Source organism: Aulonocara sp. 'chitande type north' Nkhata Bay, linkage group LG17, assembly GCF_057382095.1.
Source record: "Aulonocara sp. 'chitande type north' Nkhata Bay isolate Kocher_YH1m ecotype deep benthic linkage group LG17, A_spYH_male_GT1.1, whole genome shotgun sequence".
In the NCBI taxonomy this organism is placed as follows: Eukaryota; Metazoa; Chordata; class Actinopteri; order Cichliformes; family Cichlidae; genus Aulonocara; species Aulonocara sp. 'chitande type north' Nkhata Bay.
Window position 1 is genome coordinate 5,246,170 of NC_141360.1, and position 24,961 is coordinate 5,271,130.

At 44.2% G+C, this 24,961-nt stretch overlaps 2 protein-coding genes across 2 annotated transcripts; both read right to left on the reverse strand.

Annotated features, from left to right (window-relative positions):
• Positions 1 to 1,314: 1,314 nt before the first annotated feature.
• Positions 1,315 to 2,251, reverse strand: LOC147309508 (uncharacterized). The gene has a single exon (XM_086269881.1). It carries the CDS (start codon positions 2,170 to 2,172, stop codon positions 1,315 to 1,317), a length of 858 nt encoding a protein of 285 aa, XP_086126007.1. The 5' UTR covers positions 2,173 to 2,251.
• Positions 2,252 to 7,877: 5,626 nt separating this feature from the next.
• LOC147309509 (uncharacterized) lies at positions 7,878 to 11,917 on the reverse strand. Its single transcript, XM_086269884.1, has 2 exons — positions 10,896 to 11,917; positions 7,878 to 7,914 (listed from the first exon to the last, which is right to left on the reverse strand). The coding sequence occupies exons 1-2, from the start codon at positions 11,915 to 11,917 to the stop codon at positions 7,878 to 7,880; spliced, it is 1,059 nt and encodes a 352-aa protein (XP_086126010.1).
• Positions 11,918 to 24,961: the final 13,044 nt, after the last annotated feature.

Below are 24,961 nucleotides of genomic sequence, written 5' to 3' on the forward strand. Positions count from 1 at the left end.
TTTACATCCAAACAGCTTCTAAAACATAAAAACATATGCATAGAAATTAAGCTGGGGGATGTTCTTCAGTTTGCTGGATGTTATAGAGGTTTGTCTCAATGACCACTGAAAGCATCCTGCAATCATGTAACACTGTTGTTGTAAATTGACATCTAGGATTTTTTTGATGCCGTGGAGCTCTCATGTCTGTACTTAATTTCTAGGCTAGCTAGCCAGTTAGGGTGCTTCTATAGTAGATAATCCACTGGCTTGATTGTTGGATAGCACTGTCAAAGTCAAAGTAAACTTTATTGTCATCTCTGCTATATACAGTACAGTATATAGAGAGACGAGACGATGAGGTTTCAGTTCCATTCAGTGCAAAAGAACAACAATAAATACAGGAAGAGTAAGAATAAATACATAATTTGTCATGATCCTGGGTCCTTTTGACCCAGCGTTTTGTGTTTTCTGTTATTGTGATTTTGGTTGTTTAGTGTTTATTCGGTTCTGCCCATGTATTCCTGTGTTAAGTCTGCGTTTCTTAGTCCGTGTCCTTGCATTTGTAAGTTCCTGTTTTATTGTGAAGGTCTCTGTCTTATGTCAGTGTGTTCTGTTTACGTTTCCCCTGCCTCGTCAGCTGTTATGTCTTCCAGGTGTGTTCCCCTCCTGTTTCCCATCCCCTGATTCCTGGCGTGTGTATTTATAGTGTGTGTTACCTCGTCCTTGTTGCTGGTTCGTCTGTGTTATTTGGTGTTTTCGTGTCTGTGAATCTCCTGCCGTCATTCTGTGAATTCTCCCTGCAAGTTGCTTTCTCTCGTGTTCAGGTTTGGTGTTTAGGTTTTAGTTTTCCCAGCGTAGTTTATGTCTAAGTTCGGTTTCTTGCCACACTCTCCTTTTGTTTTTTATCACTCGAGTTTTGTGTCAATAAAGCCCTCTCACTTCACTGCATATCCGCATCTTGGGTCCTTTGTTAAATTCACACGGTTTGCCCCGGCAACCCGTGACACAATTTGAGACTAAGGTAAGGGGAGTAAATATACACTTTGAGGCAGAAAAGGGTTAATAACAGTCTGTGGCATGAATAAGGCACGGCGGGACCACGGAGCGACGTTCAGAGCCAACTTTATTAGATTCACATCACACCACACCACCACCAACCCCTGAGTCCCCGTGTTTTAACACGGCGGGCGTGATTGCGGATGCCGTGCAGGTGCGTCCGCACGGCACCGCAGACCACGCCCCACCACATACCCCCATCGCCCGATTGAGGCCGGGGAGCAATCTGGCCGAACTTACTCCCCCCCCCCCGCGAACTGGGGCGAGACTCGGCCCCTACCCATCGGCGCCCCAGCCCCTGACCAAGCGACGGGGAAGCGTCCGTTCTGGTGGCCGCCCGCGCATCCAGCGGCAACGGCGAAGCTGGTCCGGAGGTCGGCCGCGTAGCAAGCGGCCACGGCCCCACAGGCATGGCCGTGCGCTCCTGCACACAGGCGGCTGGGCAGACGTCAGGCGCGCAGAATCGACTGGTGGCAGCGAGGCTGGACTAGCCAGCCCGCCGATCCCCGGCCTAGCGGGGCTGTCCCGCTCCTCTGCCTCCAACTCCGGCTGCACAGGCTGCCCTGGAGCAGGGACCTCCGTCTCCCCGCACAGCTGCTCCGCCACCGCCTCCGCCACTCCCGTTTGGAGCGGCTCCCCGCCCTGCGCCTCCGCCCCCAGCAGGCACAGCCCCTCGCCCAGCTCTGGGTGGAGCGACCCCTCTGCCTCCGGCAGGTGTAGACCCTCGCCCGCCTCGTCCTCGGCCTCCGATTGGAGCGGCTCCTCCACCGCTCCCGGCAGGAGCAGCCCTTCACCCGGCTGCTCCTCCTCCTCCGGCAGGCTCGGACCCCCGCGTGGCTCGTCCACCACCTCCGGCTGCCGAGGTGACCCACACGGCTCCTCCACCGCTTCGCTGTCCTCGGGACACACTTGTGGGGGTGGCGCCCAGGCCCAGAGCAGCGCCGCCAGCTCTGCCATCTTCCCCAGGTGGCGTTCGCTCTCCTTCCGCAGCTCTTCCTGTTGGCGACGCACCTCCGCCGCCTGCTTCCGCTGGGTGGCCGCTATTTCGGCCACCATCTCGGCCAGCTCTTTCCTTTCCTGGCTCTGGTAGGTACCCGCCATGCCGCCTCCTGGGTTTCGGCACCAATGTGGCATGAATAAGGCACGGCGGGACCACGGAGCGACGTTCAGAGCCAACTTTATTAGATTCACATCACACCACACCACCACCAACCCCTGAGTCCCCGTGTTTTAACACGGCGGGCGTGATTGCGGATGCCGTGCAGGTGCGTCCGCACGGCACCGCAGACCACGCCCCACCACACAGTCTAACATGTACAATTTACAATTGAGATATAAAGTGACCTTGAAGTGGTTTAAAATGGCCATAGCAGCTTTACAGTTTACAGCATGAGTGATTTAAAGTGACCTTGAGTTAAATAAAGTGACCAACATGAGCACTGTCACAGGGACATGTGTTGTTGCAATGTCCATGTATCCTAAAAATGAAAAAAAAAGTTGCGTCACTAAAATGATGAAAGTGCAAAAGTGAAACAACAGGAGCGCTACTAACATGCTCACTGACATCTCTCAAAAAGCAATTCAGACTGCTGTCACAGTTTCCTTCCATTTGAATGAAATTATTTGCTGGTTGTGGAATTTTCCCAGTGATCCTTTAATTTTTAATAGGACTGCCTCCTGCAGCGAGAACCAGGTGCCACAGGTATTTCCAGTGCATAATATTGCAACTTAAAGTGATCTAGGTGTGGATCAACAGAAGAATGAACAACAGCATCAGAACTCAGGAAAGGAGACAGGATTGTCAAAGACCTGGTAGTTTGCTGGTGCGGCCAGAGATTCAATCATTTAACCTGGGGATGCCTTTGCACAGGGTGTCGCAACCTCATGACATATAGTTCACATTTAAGATTTGAAATGCCCTTTTAATAAGGATATAAAGTTTTATATGCATAAAGTTCTATATAACTGAAGTTTACTCATATTTTACTTATGTTAGCTTATCAATGAAAGGATTACAGTAACTTGGAAATCCCCTCAAACAAAGGGAGCCTTCTTTTGCCATCTTTAACTTGTCCCCATTTCCCAAAGGGTATCGTTGTAATATTCACTATACCTAACAGCAGTTTGGAGAGTCCTGCCATAAATAAATGAGACTTGTTGATCAGCCGATATAACCACCGACATCTGAATTACAAAGAAGCTTTGGAAAAAGAAAGAGAAAGACAACCTTTGTTATGTAACAAATTTAGTTTTGTACAAACCTCTGCATATAACCACGGCGCCTGCCTGGACGTCAAGCAAAACATCTAGTCTGGACCAGTTTTAGCTGTCATCATTTTCACACTAATTCAGGCATCATATCCCGAAGCAGGGGCAGTCCAGAACAGATGAGTTACATAACAGAATCGGTTCTGTATTTATGGCTGTACCAACATGTATTAATATTTATGTGGAAGCGTTGCATACCTAGGAATCATCTTTATTTCCAGAGTTACCACAGTTAAGTTACACTGATAAAGTCAAGGTATATCTATAAAACATCAAAGAAAATAATAATGTGACTTGTCATAGTAATTAATTAACAGTGTGTGAATGTGTGTGTGAATGGGTGGATGACTGGTTGTGTAAAGTGCTTTGGGGTCCTTAGGGACTAGTAAAGCGCTATACAAATACAGGCCATTTACCATTTACCATTTGTCATAGTAATTAGTCCATTTTTTTCTTTTTTAATAGTGAGTAAGCTGTTTGGCAGTCAAAAGATGGATGTAGTGACATGCTACAATGCCACCCACTGGTTCCTGCGTCACTGTTCACTATCTTGGTGAAACACAATGTGCCAAGAGAGCACCAGGTGTGAACTGTAAAAGGCCATGCTCAGTGAGCAAACCCTGAACTCCTTTTTGAAACATAGTATGACCAGTTGGCTATATTGTCTATTGAGTATGACCTGATATGGGAGATTGACCCTAAAAAGTCAGTACGAAAGTGTTCACAGTTTTTGTGTCAGGTTGACTTTTCAGACCAATCTTCTATGCTGTCTATAGTAGAGATACTGGATCGGATATCGGCGAGAAATAAAAAATGTAATCCGATCCATTAAATATCAAAAAAGCACCTCACAAAACTTGCTACACGGCGTAACTCGACTCATAACCGTAGCACTTTGCAGCAGTATGCATCACGTGATAGAGCGGCTGTGTGTATTTGTAGCCTCACCAGGATTTCATCTCCGAGGAAGTTATCCCAGACAGAAGTAAAGCAAGTGTGTAAGTTCATCTCTGAATGTTTGTAAACCGTTCCCACGTTAAGCTTAACAACAGATATATGGAGCGACTGCCTCTCTCTCTCCCTCTCCTGCTGCTACTTCAATCGTGAAACTGCTTAATGATCAGCTGATCGGCTTTTCTGTCGTGAGTCCATCTCTCTTCTTTGTTTTTGGCCCACTTCGCTCCAGAAAGAGGAAACCAGCGGCTGAACAACAGCAGCACGTTTAAGCTTGATAAGCTGTTGTTAGAATTTATTTAATATTACTTTCTACTCCAGGATCTTTTTCTATGTAGCTGACGGCTGGTAACTGTGCAGGGGCGGATCTAGCAAAGTTTAGCCAGGGGGGCCGATAGGGCATGAACAGGGAAAAGGGGGCACAAAGACATACTTTTCTTTCTTATTCTCATTTAAAATGTCGAGCTTTTAATAATTAATTATCTGACTCTTACACCCGAAGTTTTAATCTGATGTAAAATGTATAGAAGTCCATTACTGTATATAGTAACTGTTAAGTCTAATATACCCTAGTAAGCTATAGTACTTTTTCCTTTGGGAAAGTACCATCTGTGAATTCTGCAATTCTGTTAAAGAAAGATGTTGAATCTATTTAATTATTCTTGAAAAATTATTTATTTCTGTGCATTTCCCCCCTGCATCAAATTAAATTTGATTACATCGATTAAGCATCATGAGGTGGAGGGTGGCTCCCTATTTTTTTTTGCTGGGAGTTTGCGACCCTATTAGTTAGGTTGCTTTATATTTCTGCTAAGTAACTAATAGGGTTGCAAACTCCCAGCAAAAAAAAATACCAGAATAGGGAGGATGGAGTAGGTTTAAGTTTATTAGATTGATCAGTGTTGCTGAACTATGAAATATTTTGGGTGCAGTGTATTTTTTACATACAGGTATAACAGAATAGCTTTAGTGTTGTTATTTATTTAAACTTGAGTATAAACTTATACAAAATGCAGCAAGATATTAAAACATGTTTTGTTGATTTAAAAAACACACTATATCGGATTCATATCGGTATCGGCAGATATCCAAATTTATGGTATCGGTATTGGACATAAAAAAGTGGTATCGTGCCATCTCTAGTCTATAGTGCCAGTTCTTCAGTTGTAGATGTTAATGCTGCTGCCCAGGTTCACAGTGAAATGTCTTGTATCCAAAAACATCTAATTAGCCTGTCACATGGCCTGTGAATCAAAAGTGTCTGACTTAATCAGTTGCTTTCCTCCAAATAACGCCAGAAGAGGCTACTTTTGGCAGGACATTTTTTTAACTATGATTTCATTTTATCTGGACTCCTTTCCACATTGTGTTGTACAAAGTATATATAGAACATAACAGAACAGCAGTAATTTATGCTATCTTACCTTGCTTACTCTTTGCACAAGGTATCAGGTGTGTGCCCATTGATCAAACAAAATCTGTGAATGACTATTGTTGATCTACAACTGGGTTGCCAAAACTGAAACAAGTACAACAGATTATAAATTTCACACAATACCAGCATTTATCTACTGGCATGAAAAGTGAATGAACTTTTTCTTGATTTCTAATAAACAACCGTAGCGGTAAATTCCATGTTAAATCAGGTTTCAAATCCAGGAAAGCATGGGACATAGATCTTATTGTTGTTGTAGTACTGTACAAAATGATCAGAAGGATATTGTGAAAATGGATTTTACTTCAACCACTCCTTTTTGCTACATGGTAAGGTTATGCCAGATGGATGATTGTCCTGGATCAACTAATGTCGGTCCAGGTTTAACACTGCAAGGGACCAATCACATTTTTATGATGTCATAATTTTGCAACATGAAAAACCCCCCAAACAAACCAAAACACACCAAAACAACAATAAAAAACATACAAAAAATAAAAAACATGTTGATGTCCTGCAGGAAATAAATTAAGAAAGGGGGAGTTAGTGTCAGGGTTAGGGTTGGGGGTTAGAATGTGATAGTGTTTAGGCGTAGGGTTACAAGGACTATGGTAGTGGGGTTAAGCTTACTGATTGTAATTAACTATAAGCTATTTTTTTTTAGTATTTTTTTTTATTTTATTTTAGAATGCAGCTTCACTTTCAATGATGTTCATGAGATGTGAATTTGCTAGCCCCAAATTTTCAGCACACACTGAATGCCAATGAAAATAGCAAGAAGTGGATGTCTAAGCTTCTTTTTTACTGGAATCAGAGGTTAAGCCATGTGCTAGGGAGCAGATTACTGTGTTTAAGTATTACAATTCAAATTGCCATTGTAAGACTGAACATGTAGAGAAATACAAGAACTCAACCTTTGCTAGCAAAGCTGCAAAAAGCAGCGCAGGCTTTTTATTTAGGGTTACACATCCATCCATGGAGCGATCAAGAGCAGCTTTATGATTTGTCACATTTACATTTAAAAAACCCAGTAAACTCTCTGATGGGGAGTTTATCAAGCGGAATTTGGTGGACTTTTCTCCGCTAATAGACCTTGTGAAAAGGAGAAGCATTGAGAATGTACCCCTTTTCAGGCAAAATGTAAAATAATTGCCCAAAATGGGTTATGGTTAATTATAAAGACTGGTGACTTAAAAACTTCAGGAACTACTTTTGCTGTTTCATATATTGTTGGTGAGACTTTTGTGCATTCTAATTTCTTTATAGTTCATATTTAATACTACAAACTCCTTTTGTATCACCATCTATCATTATTTTAATCATAGGGAACAACAGTCCTTATGGTCCAGACGCTTTGACGTCATCCTCGGGAGGCTTCCACTAAGACAAATGCTAGAGGATATTGCTGTGACGTGCAGACCACTTTATGAATGGACGTCCGTTGTTCAGTGGATGAAAAGGCCTCATAATCTGCATGTCAATTTTCAAAGAGATCTGATGTGAAACCCACCCACACCCACTTAACCTCCCCTGTTTTGTCTTGTAATAGTTTTCCCCTTCCCAGTTTTTTAAATTTTACTTCAGAGTAGTGAGAGCCCCTGTTACTCCAATTAGGGATAAGAGGGGGCTGTGTGTTGACGCTGATGGCTGGGGCTTCCCTGATGATGCTATAGGAGGATTACTGGCCTGCTGTGCCACCTCTCTGCTAGATTATAACCTTTGGATTATGTCTCTATTTACCCAGAGAGGAGAAAAAACAGATTTCACTTGAACCCCATGTGACACAGTTGAATGAAAACTAGACTGTAATGTATGACTGTCATCTATGTCAGTTAAGAGAAAGTTTTATTTATACATATCTTGTTTGGGATATTCAGAATTTCCAAGTCAGCATTTAAATTGTGTTGCATTTGCATGTAACACTGGCAGAACATGCAAATCATAATACTAAGAAATTATGCATGTTTCACAAGGCTCTTGTGAAATTGAGACATGACTGGCCTTATAAACATGAAAAAGGACTCGTGTCAGTTTGTGGTCTAAACCAATCAGGTTAACACAATGCCAAGGAGGAAAGAATTCAGCAGTTGTCTAAGAGAAGTATTTGTCTCTGCCCATCAAAGGAAGGATTATATGGCCATTGACAAATAGTTTGAAGTCCATCATTGTACAGTGAGAAAGATTAGTCACAGGTGGAAGACAGTTCCCAATCTTCTTGCCTGAACAGCACAATCACCTCAACGTCAGGCAATGCTCCAAAAAATTGCAAAAAACCCCAGGAGCTGCATCTCAGACTCTAAAGCCCTCTGTAACTATATTAAAAGCTGAAATTCATGAGCGCATATGTAGGAAAAGACTGAACAAGTACAGCTTGTTTTTAAGAGTTGCTAAGAGAAAGTCATGGCAGCAGAACAAATTTCGCAAAGTTGGGTCTGAATGAACCACTCGACTTCTAAAACCACGTCCTATGGACAGACAAGACCAGTGTAGAGATGTCTGGCCATAGTGCATCGCAGCACAACTCATTCTAACTGTCAAGTATGGTGGTGCAGGGGTGACAATTCGGGCTTGTTTTGCAGCCACAGCAACAAGGCAACTGCATTTATGGATCTGACCACAAACCTTCCCTCCCTACAGGACATCTACACCAGGAAATTTTGGTCCAGAGCAGCTCAGATACTGAAGGACCCGTCCCACCCCAGCAATAAACTGTTCCAACTTCTGCAATCAGGCAGAAGGTTCCACACCATCCGGGCAAAAACAGAGAGGCTGAATAGGAGCCTCTATCCTCAGGCCATTGGGTACTAAAGGACAATCTTGGATGAAGTGATGATGATATCTCCCCCCCCGACCTGTCGTTCTGGTTCCCCTTTGCTGTAGCATTTGTGTTGTATCTTGTCAATCTCTAGCTGTCATGGTCCTGGGCCATGTGGGCCCAGTATTCTTAGTTTTCATGTATTTTTGTATTTTGTTCTTTATTTAGGCCATGCTTCCTGGGTTGATCTGTTACGTTGTTCCTTATGTGTTTTCCCTTCGTGACTCTTACCCCCTGTGTGCCCCTCTGTGTATTTATGAGCCCTCGTCTCTCTTTGTGCTTTATTCTATGTTTTCCCCAGCCCGTTATGTCTGCGTTCTCCCCGTGCTCTCTCTCCTCCTGTTTGAACCTCTGTGTACTTCCTGCTTTACTTTGCCCATCTCCCATCAGTGTTACGTTCACTCCTGCCGTGTCTTGTTATGATTATCAGTGTCACCTGTGTTCCCCGTGTGCATCCACTTCCCCTGATCATCCCTCATGTGTATTTAGTCTCTGTGTTTCGTACAGTCTGTGTCGTGTCGTCTGTGTTCTCACCTCCATGTTTTCACGGTCAGTCCTTGCAGTGATCATCATAGTCTGAGTTTTCTTAGTTTGTCGCAGTATTAGTTTTCCCAGTTTAGTTATAGTCTAGTCACGCCATCCCTGCTTTGTTTGTGCACTTTGTCTTCAGCCATAATAAAGGCTCGCTTTCTGTTAAGTCCACTCCCGTCTACTCACTTGTGTATGCACCTGGGTCCATCACACACACCACCGCACGGCCTGTCTCTGCAGACCGTGACAGTACGCGTACTGTCACGGTCTGCAGAGGTGCAAAGGTGGCCACGGTGACAGAACAGATCCGGAGGCTGACCGCGCGGAAGGCAGCGGCGGCGGCGAAGGCGGAGCAGTTCAGGGGGCCGGCCGCGCGCAAGGCAGCGGCGGCGGCGAAGCAGTTCAGGGGGCCGGCAGTGCGCAAGGCAGCGGCGGCGGCTCTCCAGTGTCAGGCGTACTGGCCGAGGCCCGGTGGGCACAGGACCAGTCAAGGCGGGACCAGACGAAGCACAGGCTGAGGCGGGACCAGACGAAGCACAGGCTGAGGCGGGACCAGACGAAGACTCTGAGGCTGCAGCAGACGAAGACTCTGAGGCTGCAGCAGACGAAGACGAAGACTCTGAGGCTGAAGCCGGAGCCGGACCAGGCGGAGCAGGAGCAGCTGATGCAGAGGCCGGACCGGGCGAGGATGACGGCTCTGAGGCTGCAGCTGACGAAGCGCAGGCTGGAGCTGCAGCTGACGAAGCACAGGCCGGAGCTGCAGCTGACGAAGCACAGGCCGGAGCTGCAGCAGACGAAGCACAGGCCGGAGCTGCAGCAGACGAAGCACAGGCCGGAGCTGCAGCAGACGAAGCACAGGCTGGACCAGGCGTAGCAGAAGGTGGCTGGATGGGCTCCTCGGGCCCTCCAGCAGACGAGGCGTGAGGCCGGACGGGCTCCTCGGGCCCTCCAGCTGAGACAGGAGGCTGAACGGGCCCCTCGGACCCTCCAGCGGAGACAGAAGGCTGAACGGGCCCCTCGGACCCTCCAGCTGACGTGGCATGAGGCTGGTGCGGTTCTCCAGAACCCCCAGCTGACGAGGAAGGCTGCTGAACGGGCCCCTCGGACCCTCCAGCGGAGACAGGAGGCTGAACGGGCCCCTCGGACCCTCCAGCGGAGACAGGAGGCTGAACGGGCCCCTCGGACCCTCCAGCTGACGAGGTAGGTGGCGGCGTGGGAGCCGCGGAGTCCTGGATGAGCTCATCCGAGCTCCCAGCAGGAGCTGATGCAGAGCCAGAGAGATTTGAGACCCCTGGCTGAATGTTAAGCTGACCAGCGGACCGTACTGCTATCGGGGACTGGGCTACAGGAGCTACTGGGGCCTGCGCTACAGGCGGCACGGGAGCTACTGGGGCCTGCGCTACAGGCGGCACTGGAGCTACTGGGGCCTGCGCTACAGGCGGCACTGGAGCTACTGGGGCCTGCGCTACAGGTGGCACTGGAGCTACTGGGGCCTGCGCTACAGGCGGCACGGGAGCTACTGGGGCCTGCGCTACAGGCGGCACGGGAGCTACTGGGGCCTGCGCTACAGGCGGCACTGGAGACTGAACTGAGGGTGGCTGCGAGGGAGCTAACTGAACTGAGGGTGGCTGCGAGGGAGCTAACTGAACTGAGGGTGACTGCGAGGGAGCTAACTGAACTGAGGGTGACTGCGAGGGAGCTAACTGAACTGAGGGTGGCTGCGAGGGAGCTAACTGAACTGAGGGTGGCTGCGAGGGAGCTAACTGAACTGAGGGTGGCTGCGAGGGGGCTAACTGAACTGAGGGTGGCTGCGAGGGAGCTAACTGAACTGAGGGTGGCTGCGAGGGAGCTAACTGAGCTGTGAAGGGCTGCAGACCCTGGTGGCTCCGAGGGCCCCCGAGAGCCAAGCGTGTTCCCCGAAAGATGTGCTGACTATCGGGGGTAGGCCACGGCTTTCCCCGGAGCTCCTCCTCTACGTGGGTGCAAGCTGCTTGCTGCTGCTCACAGAGACCGGACTCCATGATTTCCTTAGTAGGTCTTTCTAAACAACTAAACACTGTACTGTCAGTCTCCGAACACGATTCAGTCATAGTGTCCGGCCCCGGCAAATCAATGCTCATCTCACTCTGCTTCATAGAGGGGACGTGAGGCACGAAAACGCAGTCACTCACCGGAGTTAATGCGGTGCCACGGTGGCGCCGGCGCCGCCCCCTTCTGGTAGCTGGCGCGATGGGCGCTGATGGCACCAATGCAGGGGGTGATGTAGCGGCGATCTCCCGGTCGTCCGCCCACATCCTTGCCAGAAATGAGGCAGGCGAAGTAAAGTCTAAGCGGATTGGAGACGGCGAGCGGCTGGTAGGCTGTGCAGCAGGTGAGAGGTCCTCCTCCGGGATGAGCCAGGGCTTCCACCGGAGCTCGTCCTCCCGATAAGCCCGTAACACCTGCTGCCGCTCTTCCTCGCCAAAGTCTATGGCCTCCGTCGTCTCCGTGTGCCACGCCGTGCGGCCAGACCGCGGTGAAGACGCAGGAGCTGGCGGGGCGCGAGCGGAGGGTGTGTCGGTGGCGAGCCTCACCGTTCCAACCGCAACTGCTTCTGGCTCACGAAGCAGCGGGGAAACGGGACAACAGCAGGGCTCTGGCGGCACCGCCCGCACACTAGGCAGCCGTGGCTGCGGACAGAGTTGGAGAGCGGTGATGAGAAAGTCAGTGATCAGCGGGTGTAGTGCCTCCCATAGCCAGGGAAACACAGACACGCATACTCCCGCTTGGCGGGCTAACTCCTCCCGTTCCTCCTCTCCGGAGCACCGCAGCCATTTACCACATAGTGACTCCACCGTCTGGAGGATCTCCCTCTCTTGTGTCGCTGGGTCCGACATGGTCGCGTCGTACTGTCACGGTCTGCAGAGACAGGCCGTGCGGTGGTGTGTGTGATGGACCCAGGTGCATACACAAGTGAGTAGACGGGAGTGGACTTAACAGAAAGCGAGCCTTTATTATGGCTGAAGACAAAGTGCACAAACAAAGCAGGGATGGCGTGACTAGACTATAACTAAACTGGGAAAACTAATACTGCGACAAACTAAGAAAACTCAGACTATGATGATCACTGCAAGGACTGACCGTGAAAACATGGAGGTGAGAACACAGACGACGCGACACAGACTGTACGAAACACAGAGACTAAATACACATGAGGGATGATCAGGGGAAGTGGATGCACACGGGGAACACAGGTGACACTGATAATCATAACAAGACACGGCAGGAGTGAACGTAACACTGATGGGAGATGGGCAAAGTAAAGCAGGAAGTACACAGAGGTTCAAACAGGAGGAGAGAGAGCACGGGGAGAACGCAGACATAACGGGCTGGGGAAAACATAGAATAAAGCACAAAGAGAGACGAGGGCTCATAAATACACAGAGGGGCACACAGGGGGTAAGAGTCACGAAGGGAAAACACATAAGGAACAACGTAACAGATCAACCCAGGAAGCATGGCCTAAATAAAGAACAAAATACAAAAATACATGAAAACTAAGAATACTGGGCCCACATGGCCCAGGACCATGACACTAGCTGTGAGAACAGTTCCTTTACCAGTCAAAAGTTTGAACCCACACTCTCATTTAATGTTTTTCTTTATTTTTGCCACTTTCTACATTGTAGATACATATTGAAGACATCAAATATATAAAGAAAGATATATGGAATTATGGGAATTATGTAGCAAAGGAAAAATGTTAAAAAACTCAAAAATATGTCTGATATTTTAGATTCCTCTAAGTAGCAACCCTTTGCTTTGTTGACAGGGTTCATTTGGAGAATTTCTTGTCTTTTTAATGGGGCTGTGTTGCGCAGAAGTCAGGTTGGTACACAGCTGATGACTCCGCCTCAGAAATAAGGGTTCCAGTAGCAGACACATCTCTACATCAACTGTTCAGAGGAGACAGCACAAATCATGCCTTTATGGTCAAATAGCTGCTAAGAAACCACAACTAAGGAAAAGCAACAAGCAGAAGAGATTTGTTTAGACTGGTGGAAATTGTTTCTTTGGTCTGATGAGTTCAAATTTGAGATCTTTGGTTCCACCTGCCATTGTCTTTGTGTGGTGAACGGATGATCTCTACATGCATGGTTCCCACTGTGAAGCATGGAGTGTGGGGATGGTTTGCTGGTGACACTGCTGGGGATTTATTCAAAATTGAAGGCACACTGAACAAGCATGGCTTCCACAGGATCCTGCAGCGATGTGCCATCTCATCCGGCTTGGGTTTAGTTGGACCATCATTTATTTTCCAACAGGACAATGACCCCAAAACACACCTCCAGGCTGTATAAGGGTTATTTGACCAAGAAGGAGAGTGATGGAGTTCTGTACCAGATGGCCTGGCCTCCACAGTCACCTGACCTCAACCCAGTCGAGGTGGTTTGGGATGAGATGGACCACAGAGTGAAGGCCAAAGTGCCAACAAGTGCTCAGCAACTCTGGGAACTCTTTCAAGAGTGTTGCAAAACCATTTCAGGTGATGACCTCATGATCATCGAGGTCATCGAGAGAATGCCAAGAGTGTGCAAAGCAGTAATCAAAGGGCTATTTTGAAGACTCTAAAATATAAAACATGTTTTGAGTTATTTCACACTTTTCTGTTTACTACATAATTCTATGTGTTCATTCATAGTTTTGATGCCTTCAGTGAGAATTTACAATGTAAAAAGCTGCAAAGAAATAAAAAAACCCCCCCATTAAATTAGAAGGTATGTCCAAACCTTTGACTGATAGCGTGTGCGTGTGTGTTTGTGAAGTGAGCACATGTGTGTCTGTCTGCATCTGTGTGTATAATCTGTGCATGTTGTTAGAGCAACAGTCTCTGGTGGATTAGTCTGTAAGCGTCATGCATATACGTCATGCATATACGTCATGCATATACGTCATGCATGTTAAGAGTGGGATGATGAGAGCCATTATGGGACAGTGTCTCCCTTGCAGTCTCTGTTTCTCTTCCTCCCAAAATGTTAAGACATTTCTTTCAGTTTAAAAATCACGATTCTTACAATGAAAGAAAAAAACCCATCATTACTTTATAATCTTAGCTCTGTTGCTATCACTGGCACTGGATTTGTTTTCCTCTGGTGGTGAGACAGTCCATGAAATTTTAATTTTATGCTTGTCAGATGCCGGCAAAGATAATACAATGAAAGCCTTGTGGGCAAAAGATTTGACAGGTAATGACAGATGGCAAGATCTCCTTAGATTAGACATTTTTTGAAACATAAAGCATATTTCCCAGATTATTCGAGCTTTTATGTCATTGTCACCACAAAGGATTACATAGACAACCCCCAGTAAATGACATCAGACAAAAAATCATGTTAAATGACTTTTGGTGTTTGGACCGGAGGCCTGTTTGGTATCTGCTATGACGGATCTTCATCCAGAACTGCATCTGCTCCTAGCTATCATAAATGAAGGGATGAACTGGAAGAGTTGAGTGTACTTAGGTCTTGATAAAAAATAACGAAAACATTCTGACATTCAGTGAAAACACCTGCTTGCTGTAAAACACAGTCACGTGAGGAGAATGGAGGATCATCTTTGCTACAGAGATTACACAGATATCAGGGAAACAGGTCAAAAGCAACAACTTTAAGACGTAGTATGAGTTCTTCCTGGCAGCTGCTTGCAATTTCAGGGCATTCCAGATTTTACTCTGAAATAAAGATAATCAATGCTATTAGTACATTTTCTTTCTTTCCTTCGTTTGGTTTTGTATGTGATAAGGATTATAGACTGTAAATAAAGATATCCACAGTAAAATCACTTTAAAGTTCCTGATATGTTGGTTATTAGAGCCAAACGTGAACATCTTTGGATGTGACGATGTTGGGTTTTGTTACTTAAGCAAAAGTAATGTCTTGTATTACTTATTACTTTTAATAATTTGCTTTCCAGAGAAAGTAATGCATTGTACTACTCATCACATTACTTTTGCATTGCTCCATGACATGAGTTCAAGTAAACTGTGGTAGAATTATCACTGCCCATTCTATCTGCCCTTAAGCTGCACAGTGGAAGTGATTCACACATGATGCACTGCTTTGAAGCTGATTACTGGCTTGCATAGATTTCATGCTTCAGTTGTCTTGGTAATGGTGTATTTACTTGCAGGTCATATGTCTATCAGTGGAATCCTATGCCACTGATAGTCAAGTGACTATCAGTGGCTGATAGTCACTTCATTTTCTCACCGCAAGGTTGAGAAAAGTTGATCTCGGTAAACTGCTACCTCGTGTTGATTTTGCCTGTGTTTCTGACTTTCTGTGGTCTCTGGTTGCCACTTTGTTGCAAGTTGCTTCCATTGTGAACTTAGGCTACAGTCCCACACACTGATAGAAATCCCTATATGAATGAGAACATACATGAATCTTTCTTTTAGTGTTTCCCTTCACTCACCAAAAAATGCTCTGCCAGGCCTTATGTCAAATAATTTGATTGCACTGGTATTTCCAGACCAGAATTTTTTCTGGTCTCTGTTTTAATGTTTTTTCTTTATTTTTATGACTGATTTTTAATGCCAAGGTAATGTAAATGGGCTTTTGGTGTGTCCGCAGCCTAAGGACAGTGCTATGGCCTTCGCGTGTTTCTGAAAGACACTTCTCATTGCAACTTTGATTGTGTAACACTTGCTGCATTATAGCCAGGCAAACCTTCCACATACATCAATATAATTTACGTTAGTTCATGAAGCACAGATACGACACATGAAACAACACTTTTGTGTTCATGTGATACTTAGATGGATGTTTAGCTTTTGAGCATTAATCAGTTTTTAGGGTTTGACAATGTGTAGCATTCAGCTGAAAAAGACAAAGCGAGGCCTGAACACAAGAAGTGAACGCAGGTCACTTAATTTTCTGATGATCTCACTGACTAAGGGGTGATTACATAACATTACAGTAGTCTTTTTTTAATCCATTATGCCACAGACTTAAAGGCCTCGTGTGATGTCTACAAACACTGTTGCTTCTTAGACTACAGTTCAGTTGTGACTGTTATGAAATTCTGTTTTGACACCTGCGGTCAAACCGGGTTGCTCCTCACGAGGTTCACTAATGGTCAAAAACAGAGTCTTATTGTAACAGATCAACAGTATACTTGTCTGTTGTTTATATCCATCTTTGAACACAGTTAAGCTTTTATGTACAGTTAGGTCAATAAGTATTTCAACAATGACACTTCACGTAATTTTGCCTCTGTACACCACCATATTGGATTTTAAAATCATCTAATCAATATGTGATTGGAGTGCAGACTTTCAGCTTTTGTTCAAGAGGTTCAGTAAAAGTATTGGACAAACCATTTATAAAGCATGATCTGATGTTTCTGTGTTATTTCTACATCATTATAAAAATGCTGGGCCAATATTTGCTTGCCAAACAGGATCAACACCGAAACTGACCAATCATGAATGATTATTCAGTTGGCATTAGCCAAGAAGTTAGTGAATGATATTAAAAACTACCACTAGCAAACTAATACGAGTAACCTAAATTTGGCTAGCAACAAGCCTGACTTGATAATATATTTGTTATACTGGATCAATTCCAAAAGGTGGATTCTGTTCATCTGGACGTAACGTTTCCAGTGGGCGAAACGTTTTGTCACTCATCCAAGTGACTTCTTCAGTCTCAGCTGACTGCAGGTTTCCCCAAACTTATAAACAGTAAACTTGCACAATAACTAAATTTCTGCAATTGCAGCCATTCCCCAACTCTCTGTGAATGGTACACATAGTCTTTGATCAGTGATCTTTGATCAACTGGCTTTGATCAGTGGTTGATGATCAGTGGTCATGACAACTGACTATGGCTATGATATCACAACATGACTGGCCAGTTGCAATGTTGATCCTGAGCCAACATTATTATGATGATGCAGGAACAACATAAATGCATTTTTACACATAATCTCCAAATTTCAGACGCTGGGGTACTTGAGCAAACTAACCCGATTTTAAATGTAAGTATTCATTTTAGTACTTAGATGAACATTTTTGCATTCAATTACTGCTTGAAGTCTAAAACCCATGGCCTTTACCAAATGGTACATTTCACCCCTTGAGATGCTCAGCCAGGCCTCTACTGCTTTATTACTTTACTTTGCTACCTTCAGTTGCTGCTTGTTTGTGTGCCTTTCTGTGCTCAGATTTGCTTTCAGTAAGCATGCTCTTTTGGGTTGGACCTGACCACTGAAGTACATCCTACTTCATCGCCTTGACAAACTCTAGGGTTGCTTTTGCGGTATGCTTTGGTTCATTATCCATTTTAAGTGTGAAGCACTGTCTGATCAGTTTTGCAGCATTTTACTGAATCTGAGCAGTTTCATCTTTCCAAACAATTTCTTCCAGATATGGGCAGGCTCTTTTAGATGTTTAATAGCTAAGCTGGCCTTCTTGTTCTTGAACGTGACCAGTAGTTTGCATCCTGCTGTAAAGATGTCTCCTGGTTGTAGAAAACGACACTCTAGTGTTCTTATCTTGGTGAAGCTGTTTTCTTTAACCATTAGGAACTAATAGCGTTGCTAAACTGACTACTGCATTCATTCATATTTAGAAATGTACCAGACTGTACATTTCCACATACATGGTATACATATACCAAATGCATGTTCAGCATTCGGAATAATCTCCAAAGCATTTATGGGCATAATTTGTCATGAAATAAAGAGGTAAAAGAGGAAACAGGGGTAACATAGAATTTGATGGCAACATTACTTTTAACAACAGTCTGTACACGTCTAGGAATTGATTTTGGGGGAAATTGTGGGTCCATTCTGGTCTGAAATAGGGTAGTCAACGGTCCTGGGACTTCTTTTTCATATTTTTCATCTCATAACCAAATGATTTCAGTTGATGAAATTCTGGAGGTTCAGCACCCGGATGCTTTTAACACACAGCCAGGTTGCTATTTCAGGCCTTCCATGAAAAAGACAATCTGCATGGGAGCATATGCTGCTCTAAAGTCTATATATACCATTAAACATTGATGCTGTCTTTACACAACTGCAATTTGCAAAATCTACAGGCAGTGATGCAGAATAATGCCTGATTTTAATGCAGTCATCTCTTACTCAGGATCATGGGGATCCAATAATGATTTTTGACTTTGTCCCGTGTGCACAGAGATTTTGCCAGTTCTCCGAATCATTTGATGGTCTAACGCAATGTAGATAATGAGATGTTAAAAGTCTTCACAATATTATGATGGAGAACATTTTTCTTAAATTGTTCCACCATTTGGATTCTTTGGTTTTTATGTTTTTTTTGTGGCATTTTTGCAAATCGAATCTGAGCAGAGCCGTGTTTACTTCTGAGAAACTCTGTCTCTCTAAAATGGTCTTTTTATAACCAATCAAATGATCATCTTTTATGCCAATTAAGCAAATTAGCTGCAAAATATTCCCTCAGCTGTTTTGTTTTAGTACCACTTCTTTTTTCAGCTTTTGGTTGTTCCCATCTTATGATTACCGCCCAGTAGCACTCACTCCTATCATCACTAAGTGCTTAGAGCACCTGGTCCTAGCACACTTCAAATCCTGTCTCCCCCCCACCCTGGACCCCCACCAATTCGCATACCGCCAGAACAGGAGCACAGAGGATGCACTCTCCATCACACTGCACTCTGTCCTCTCACACCTGGACAACAACAACACCTACGCCAGAATGCTGTTTATAGACTTCAGTTCAGCATTCAATACAATCCACCCCTCACAACTCATCAGGAAACTGACAGACCTGGGCATCAGTTCCCTCATCTGCAAATGGTTACTGGACTTCCTGACCAACCGCCCCCAACATGTCCGGCTGGATAACTGCTGCTCATCTACAATTACAATGAACACCGGTGTACCACAAGGCTGTGTGATGAGCCCTTTCCTCTACTCCCTCTTCACCCACGACTGCAGACCTGCTGATGGTTCCCACACCATCATTACGTTTGCAGATGACACCACGGTGATTGGCCTCATCAGTGACAACGATGAGGCCGCCTACAGGGAGGAGGTGGATCGTCTGGCTGAGTGGTGCGACACAAACAACCTGCTGCTTAACACCGAGAAGACCAAGGAGCTCATCGTGGACTACAGGAGGAATGCTGACCCACATCCACCCATCCACATTAAGGGGACGGCTGTGGAGCGTGTGAGCAGCTTCAAGTTCCTGGGAGTTCACATCTCCGAGGATCTCACCTGGACGACCAACTGCTCCAAGCTGGTCAAGAAGGCTCACCAGCGCCTCTTCTTCTTGAGGACTCTGAGGAAGAACCACCTGTCCTCAGACATCCTGGTGAACTTCTATCGTTGCACCATCGAGAGCATCCTGACCAACTGTATAACAGTACGGGAACTGCTCTGCCTCGGACCGGAAGGCGTTGCAGAGGGTCGTGAAAACTGCCCAGCGCATCGCCGGAGCACCACTTCCTGCCATAAAAGACATCTACAGGAACCGGTGTCTGAAAAGGGCTGGGAAAATCATCAAAGACCCCAGTCACCCATCACATGGACTCTTCACCCTCCTGCCCTTTGGGAGGCGCCACAGGAGCCTCCGGACTAAGACCACCAGGTACCGGAACAGCTTCTTCCCCACAGCTGTCAGACTCCTGAACTCTGCCTCCTGACATCTGACCCATGTTAAACTCATGGACTGAACATACACACACCCACAATGGACAACCGTACCCTCAAACACACAATAATAACATGGACTGAACCACCACTCACAACCACTAGCACTTTATATAGCCTCTGTAGAAACTATATCTCACTTATCTTAACTGCACTACTGTATAGCTCTGTGTAAATAATCATTCTGTACATTCGATAATCTTTAATCCTACAACTGTTTACAACTTGCACAGTTCCCATTTCTGTATAGCTGTATATCTCAGATTCTGTAAAGTTATTTATTTCATATTCTGTATAGTTTTTCATATTTATATCCTGTTCATAGCCTGTACATAGCTTGTACTCACTACAGCCTGTACATACTTATAGTTATAGAATATTCACAACATACTTCATACCGTGTACATTATGACATACCATAATAGACCCATTTCTGTAATATACTCACATATCTATATTATTGCTAATATATATTGTAATATATCTATATCACTAAAGCACTTCTGGATGGATGCAAACTGCATTTCATTGCCCTGTACCTGTGCATGTGCAAAGACAATAAAGTTGAATTCTAATTCTAATTCTAACTTTGAGACATGCTGTTGCCATTAAATTCAAAATGAACTAATATTTGATGTGTTTTTAACATATGGGTTTATGAGGTTTATAAGCCATTAAATTTTAGTTTTATTTCCATTTTAAACAACATTCCAACTTAAAAAATGTAATCATAAGAAATAACAAATTTTGAATGTTGTGCAGTTATGAAGTGAACCTTAGATCACCTCTGCAGGGAAAGACATTTCATTCTGATTCAGTTAAGCACACTGCTTCGCTCTATACGCGTGCATGAAAGAGATTCACTATTGAAGGTTTGATTACATAACAGGAACTGGACTAGCTAGAGGCTCTGAAAAATAAAATCTTAGGCTTCTTTTATTGCTAAGATGTCAAAGAACAATGAGACATTTGGTATCAGCAATTTAAGACCAAACTAATTTTGACACAACACAAAAGAGCTTCACAAAAACTCCTCAGAAGTGCTGTTAAGTGGTTTGCATGCAATTTTAGGAAGCTTGAAGTCACCGGATCTTCTATCGTGACAAACTGAATATTGTATGTGCTGGTATTTAGGGGAATTTAGAGAGTTTACTTTTGTGAGTAAAGCAGCCCGTTTGTATAATGATACTGTTGTAATAGTGGTTGTGAAGGTCTTTGTTCTTCGTGCTCTGAAGAGTAAGGAAAACAGGCAAGAACTTAAAGATCTGAGGTTAGACTATTACTGTAACATGGATTTGGAGTTTGGTCGAAAAGCATCCAGTATCCAACCATGTGGACTGAGACACACATTTTCTCCCACTGGCCAGGGACTGAGTTTCAGTTGTGATATCACTAGTTTGTCTCTCTTTCCCTCTATCTAAATAAAGAAAACTGATTTTGGAGAAAGATCTTACTGTAAGATTATATTACTCCTCTCTCAAACATGATGTCTAAATTTGGCTTCATTTTGTAATTGTGTTTTAATGACAGTGCCAAATGTAAAGTGAGGTTCTGGAGAGCTGGAATGAGAAAATAGGCCCAACCCTTGTGCTGCCTTTGGATATTATAATGAAAAAAAAAAAGGCTAATAAAAAGTTAGCTTGAAATATTTTACTGCTAATATTCATGCTAAATGTGATGCATCAGTTTAGCATGAGGTGATGAAAGAATGCTTTCTACTTTCACTTTCAAAAAACTTTAAAAAAACTTGTGCAACCATGTTGATACACTGTATACAGTGGGGCAAAAAAGTATTTAGTCAGCCACCGATTGTGCAAGTTCCCCCACCTAAAATGATGACAGAGGTCAGTAATTTGCACCAGAGGTACACTTCAACTGTGAGAGACAGAATGTGAAAAAAAAATCCATGAATCCACATGGTAGGATTTGTAAAGAATTTATTCGTAAATCAGGGTGGAAAATAAGTATTTGGTCAATAACAAAAATACAACTCAATACTTTGTAACATAACCTTTGTTGGCAATAACAGAGGTCAAACGTTTACTATAGGTCTTTACCAGGTTTGCACACACAGTAGCTGGTATTTTGGCCCATTCCTCCATGCAGATCTTCTCGAGAGCAGTGATGTTTTGGGGCTGTCACCGAGCAACACGGACTTTCAACTCCCGCCACAGATTTTCTATGGAGTTGAGGTCTGGAGACTGGCTAGGCCACTCCAGGACTTTCAAATGCTTCTTACGGAGCCACTCCTTTGTTGCCCGGGCGGTGTGTTTTGGATCATTGTCATGTTGGAAGACCCAGCCTCGTTTCATCTTCAAAGTTCTCACTGATGGAAGGAGGTTTTGGCTCAAAATCTCACGATACATGGCCCCATTCATTCTGTCCTCAACACGGATCAGTCGTCCTGTCCCCTTGGCAGAAAAACAGCCCCATAGCATGATGTTTCCACCCCCATGCTTCACAGTAGGTATGGTGTTCTTGGGATGCAACTCAGTATTCTTCTTCCTCCAAACACGACAAGTTGAGTTTATACCAAAAAGTTCTACTTTGGTTTCATCTGACCACATGACATTCTCCCAATCCTCTGCTGTATCATCCATGTGCTCTCTGGCAAACTTCAGACGGGCCTGGACATGCACTGGCTTCAGCAGCGGAACACGTCTGGCACTGCGGGATTTGATTCCCTGCCGTTGTAGTGTGTTACTGATGGTGACCTTTGTTACTTTGGTCCCAGCTCTCTGCAGGTCATTCACCAGGTCCCCCCGTGTGGTTCTGGGATCTTTGCTCACCGTTCTCATGATCATTTTGACCCCACGGGATGAGATCTTGCGTGGAGCCCCAGATTGAGGGAGATTATCAGTGGTCTTGTATGTCTTCCATTTTCTGATGATTGCTCCCACAGTTGATTTCTTCACACCAAGCTGCTTGCCTATTGTAGATTCACTCTTCCCAGTCTGGTGCAGGTCTACAATACTTTTCCTGGTGTCCTTCGAAAGCTCTTTGGTCTTGGCCATGGCGGAGTTTGGAGTCTGACTGTTTGAGGCTGTGGACAGGTGTCTTTTATACAGATGATGAGTTCAAACAGGTGCCATTCATACAGGTAACGAGTGGGGGACAGAAAAGCTTCTTACAGAAGACGTTACAGGTCTGTGAGAGCCAGAGATTTTCCATGTTTGAGGTGACCAAATACTTATTTTCCACCCTGATTTACGAATGAATTCTTTACAAATCCTACCATGTGAATTCATGGATTTTTTTTTCACATTCTGTCTCTCACAGTTGAAGTGTAGCTCTGGTGCAAATTACTGACCTCTGTCATCATTTTAAGTGGGGGAACTTGCACAATCGGTGGCTGACTAAATACTTTTTTGCCCCACTGTAAGTGTTCACCCAGATGCAGGTGAGGTATAAAACCTAATAGAGCCTTTACTAGCAGTAAAAACCAAAGTCAAAGAACAGACAAGACACAGCTGGGGTAATACATAGGTGACGGTAATCAAGACAGTCACAGCAAATGAGAAATACCAGTCAAGCAGTCCAAGCATGGCCAGGGATCGTTGTGCTGGCTGGCCCAGGATTACATGCAGCGAATGTGGCAGCTTTTTTCCCAATTTCCTAAGGCTTCTGTGGCTTAAAAACTTGGGTACACCTTAACATCTGTGTTCCAGCTCAGGCACAGGAACACAATTTTCGGTGTGTTTTCAGGTGTTTGAAAAAGTTAAGTTGCTTTGCGGTGCAGATACAACTTTGCAACACTCTTTAAATATGATTTCTTCTTGGTTAAAGTCACTTTTACTGTTTACTTTCTGATGTGCCAAACATCTGAATTTGGTTGTATATCTGTCTTATAATTTAGTGTTACTTGTTAAAGCTGTGCAGTGCAGGGAACAGGTGTGACTGGCCCATGGAGATTAGTGAATGCTTGATCACGATCGATAATTATGGGAAGCCAAAATCGTAATCAAGATTAAAATTTGATTAATTATGTAGCCCTTCTTCATCTCTCTCTGCTGAGTTCACTATGGAAATGATGTACTGTTTTGAATGTGAAAACCAAATCAAAGTGTGAGATAAAGAAGGTAGGCAAGGCAAAAAACAAAAAGAGCCCTTACTGACAATCCAAAAAAAACAACAACCAAAAAACCAAACTGGGCACAAAACTGAAACCAAGCTGGCAGCAACTTAATTTTTCTTTTCAAATGAAAAAAGTGGTCCGAATCTTTGTATTTCACTGATAGCACGACAGCAGCAAGCTTGGCACTGTTGCACACAGAAATCAGTGCTCCACTGGCATTTGCTTAGAAACTGCAGAAGAACTCCATCCCATCTACATGGGAAAGAATTTAAGAGCTATTCCCAGGCACATTATTGATTTTCCCATGTGTCAAAGTTTTGATACACTCACAACTGGCAGGGGCAGAACAGGGTGACCGCATCCAAATAAACTGACAGAGCTCCAAGATTTGACTTGGAAAGAAAAAAAAACTGTATGTGTGTATACTACAATTTTTTAGCATTTATATAAATATATATATATATATATATATATATTAAATATATATATATATATATATATATATATATATATATATATATATATATATATATGTTTACTTTTTGTATTAAAGTCATGTTTTTGTGGATTCCAAATGATTTTCTTCAACAGTGAGAAGACTAATTTTAGCTGTTGGTGACATAACTTATTCCTAAATGTAGTATGCCTCTCCTGGGAGTGAGTTTGCCATTTTCTCCAATAAAGCTTTTCCCTTGGAGCCTTCTGTCTTATGTATGCTTTACAGAAGATTATTATGTGCAAGTTGAAGTGAATATTATGTGTGCATTCTAGAGATTAATGTAAATGAAACAATTCATTCAATAGTTTTGATTAATTAAAAGTACTGCCACAGACCACTAGATGACTATTAAAAGAAACGGCAGATTTATAGGTTACACATGAGAGCAAAATTCTCAGCAGCTACCGCAAAAAGGATCAGGTTCCAGTTCTGGACCACAGTAGCCCCAACAATGTTTGGCTGCTAACACGAGTGGTAATAGTGTTGAAAGTGCTGGAAGTTTCTGGATGGGAAGCAGTGGAGGGATCGTAACATGTCAAGTTAGTGTTCTTGTGGCTTTGAATGGATGTTTCAGACAGTAATGTGAACTTCCTGATCCTTATCTGACTCATTGAAATTCTTTATTGGTCAGCCCAGTTTTTAGAATTATGGTCATATTCAGTGTGT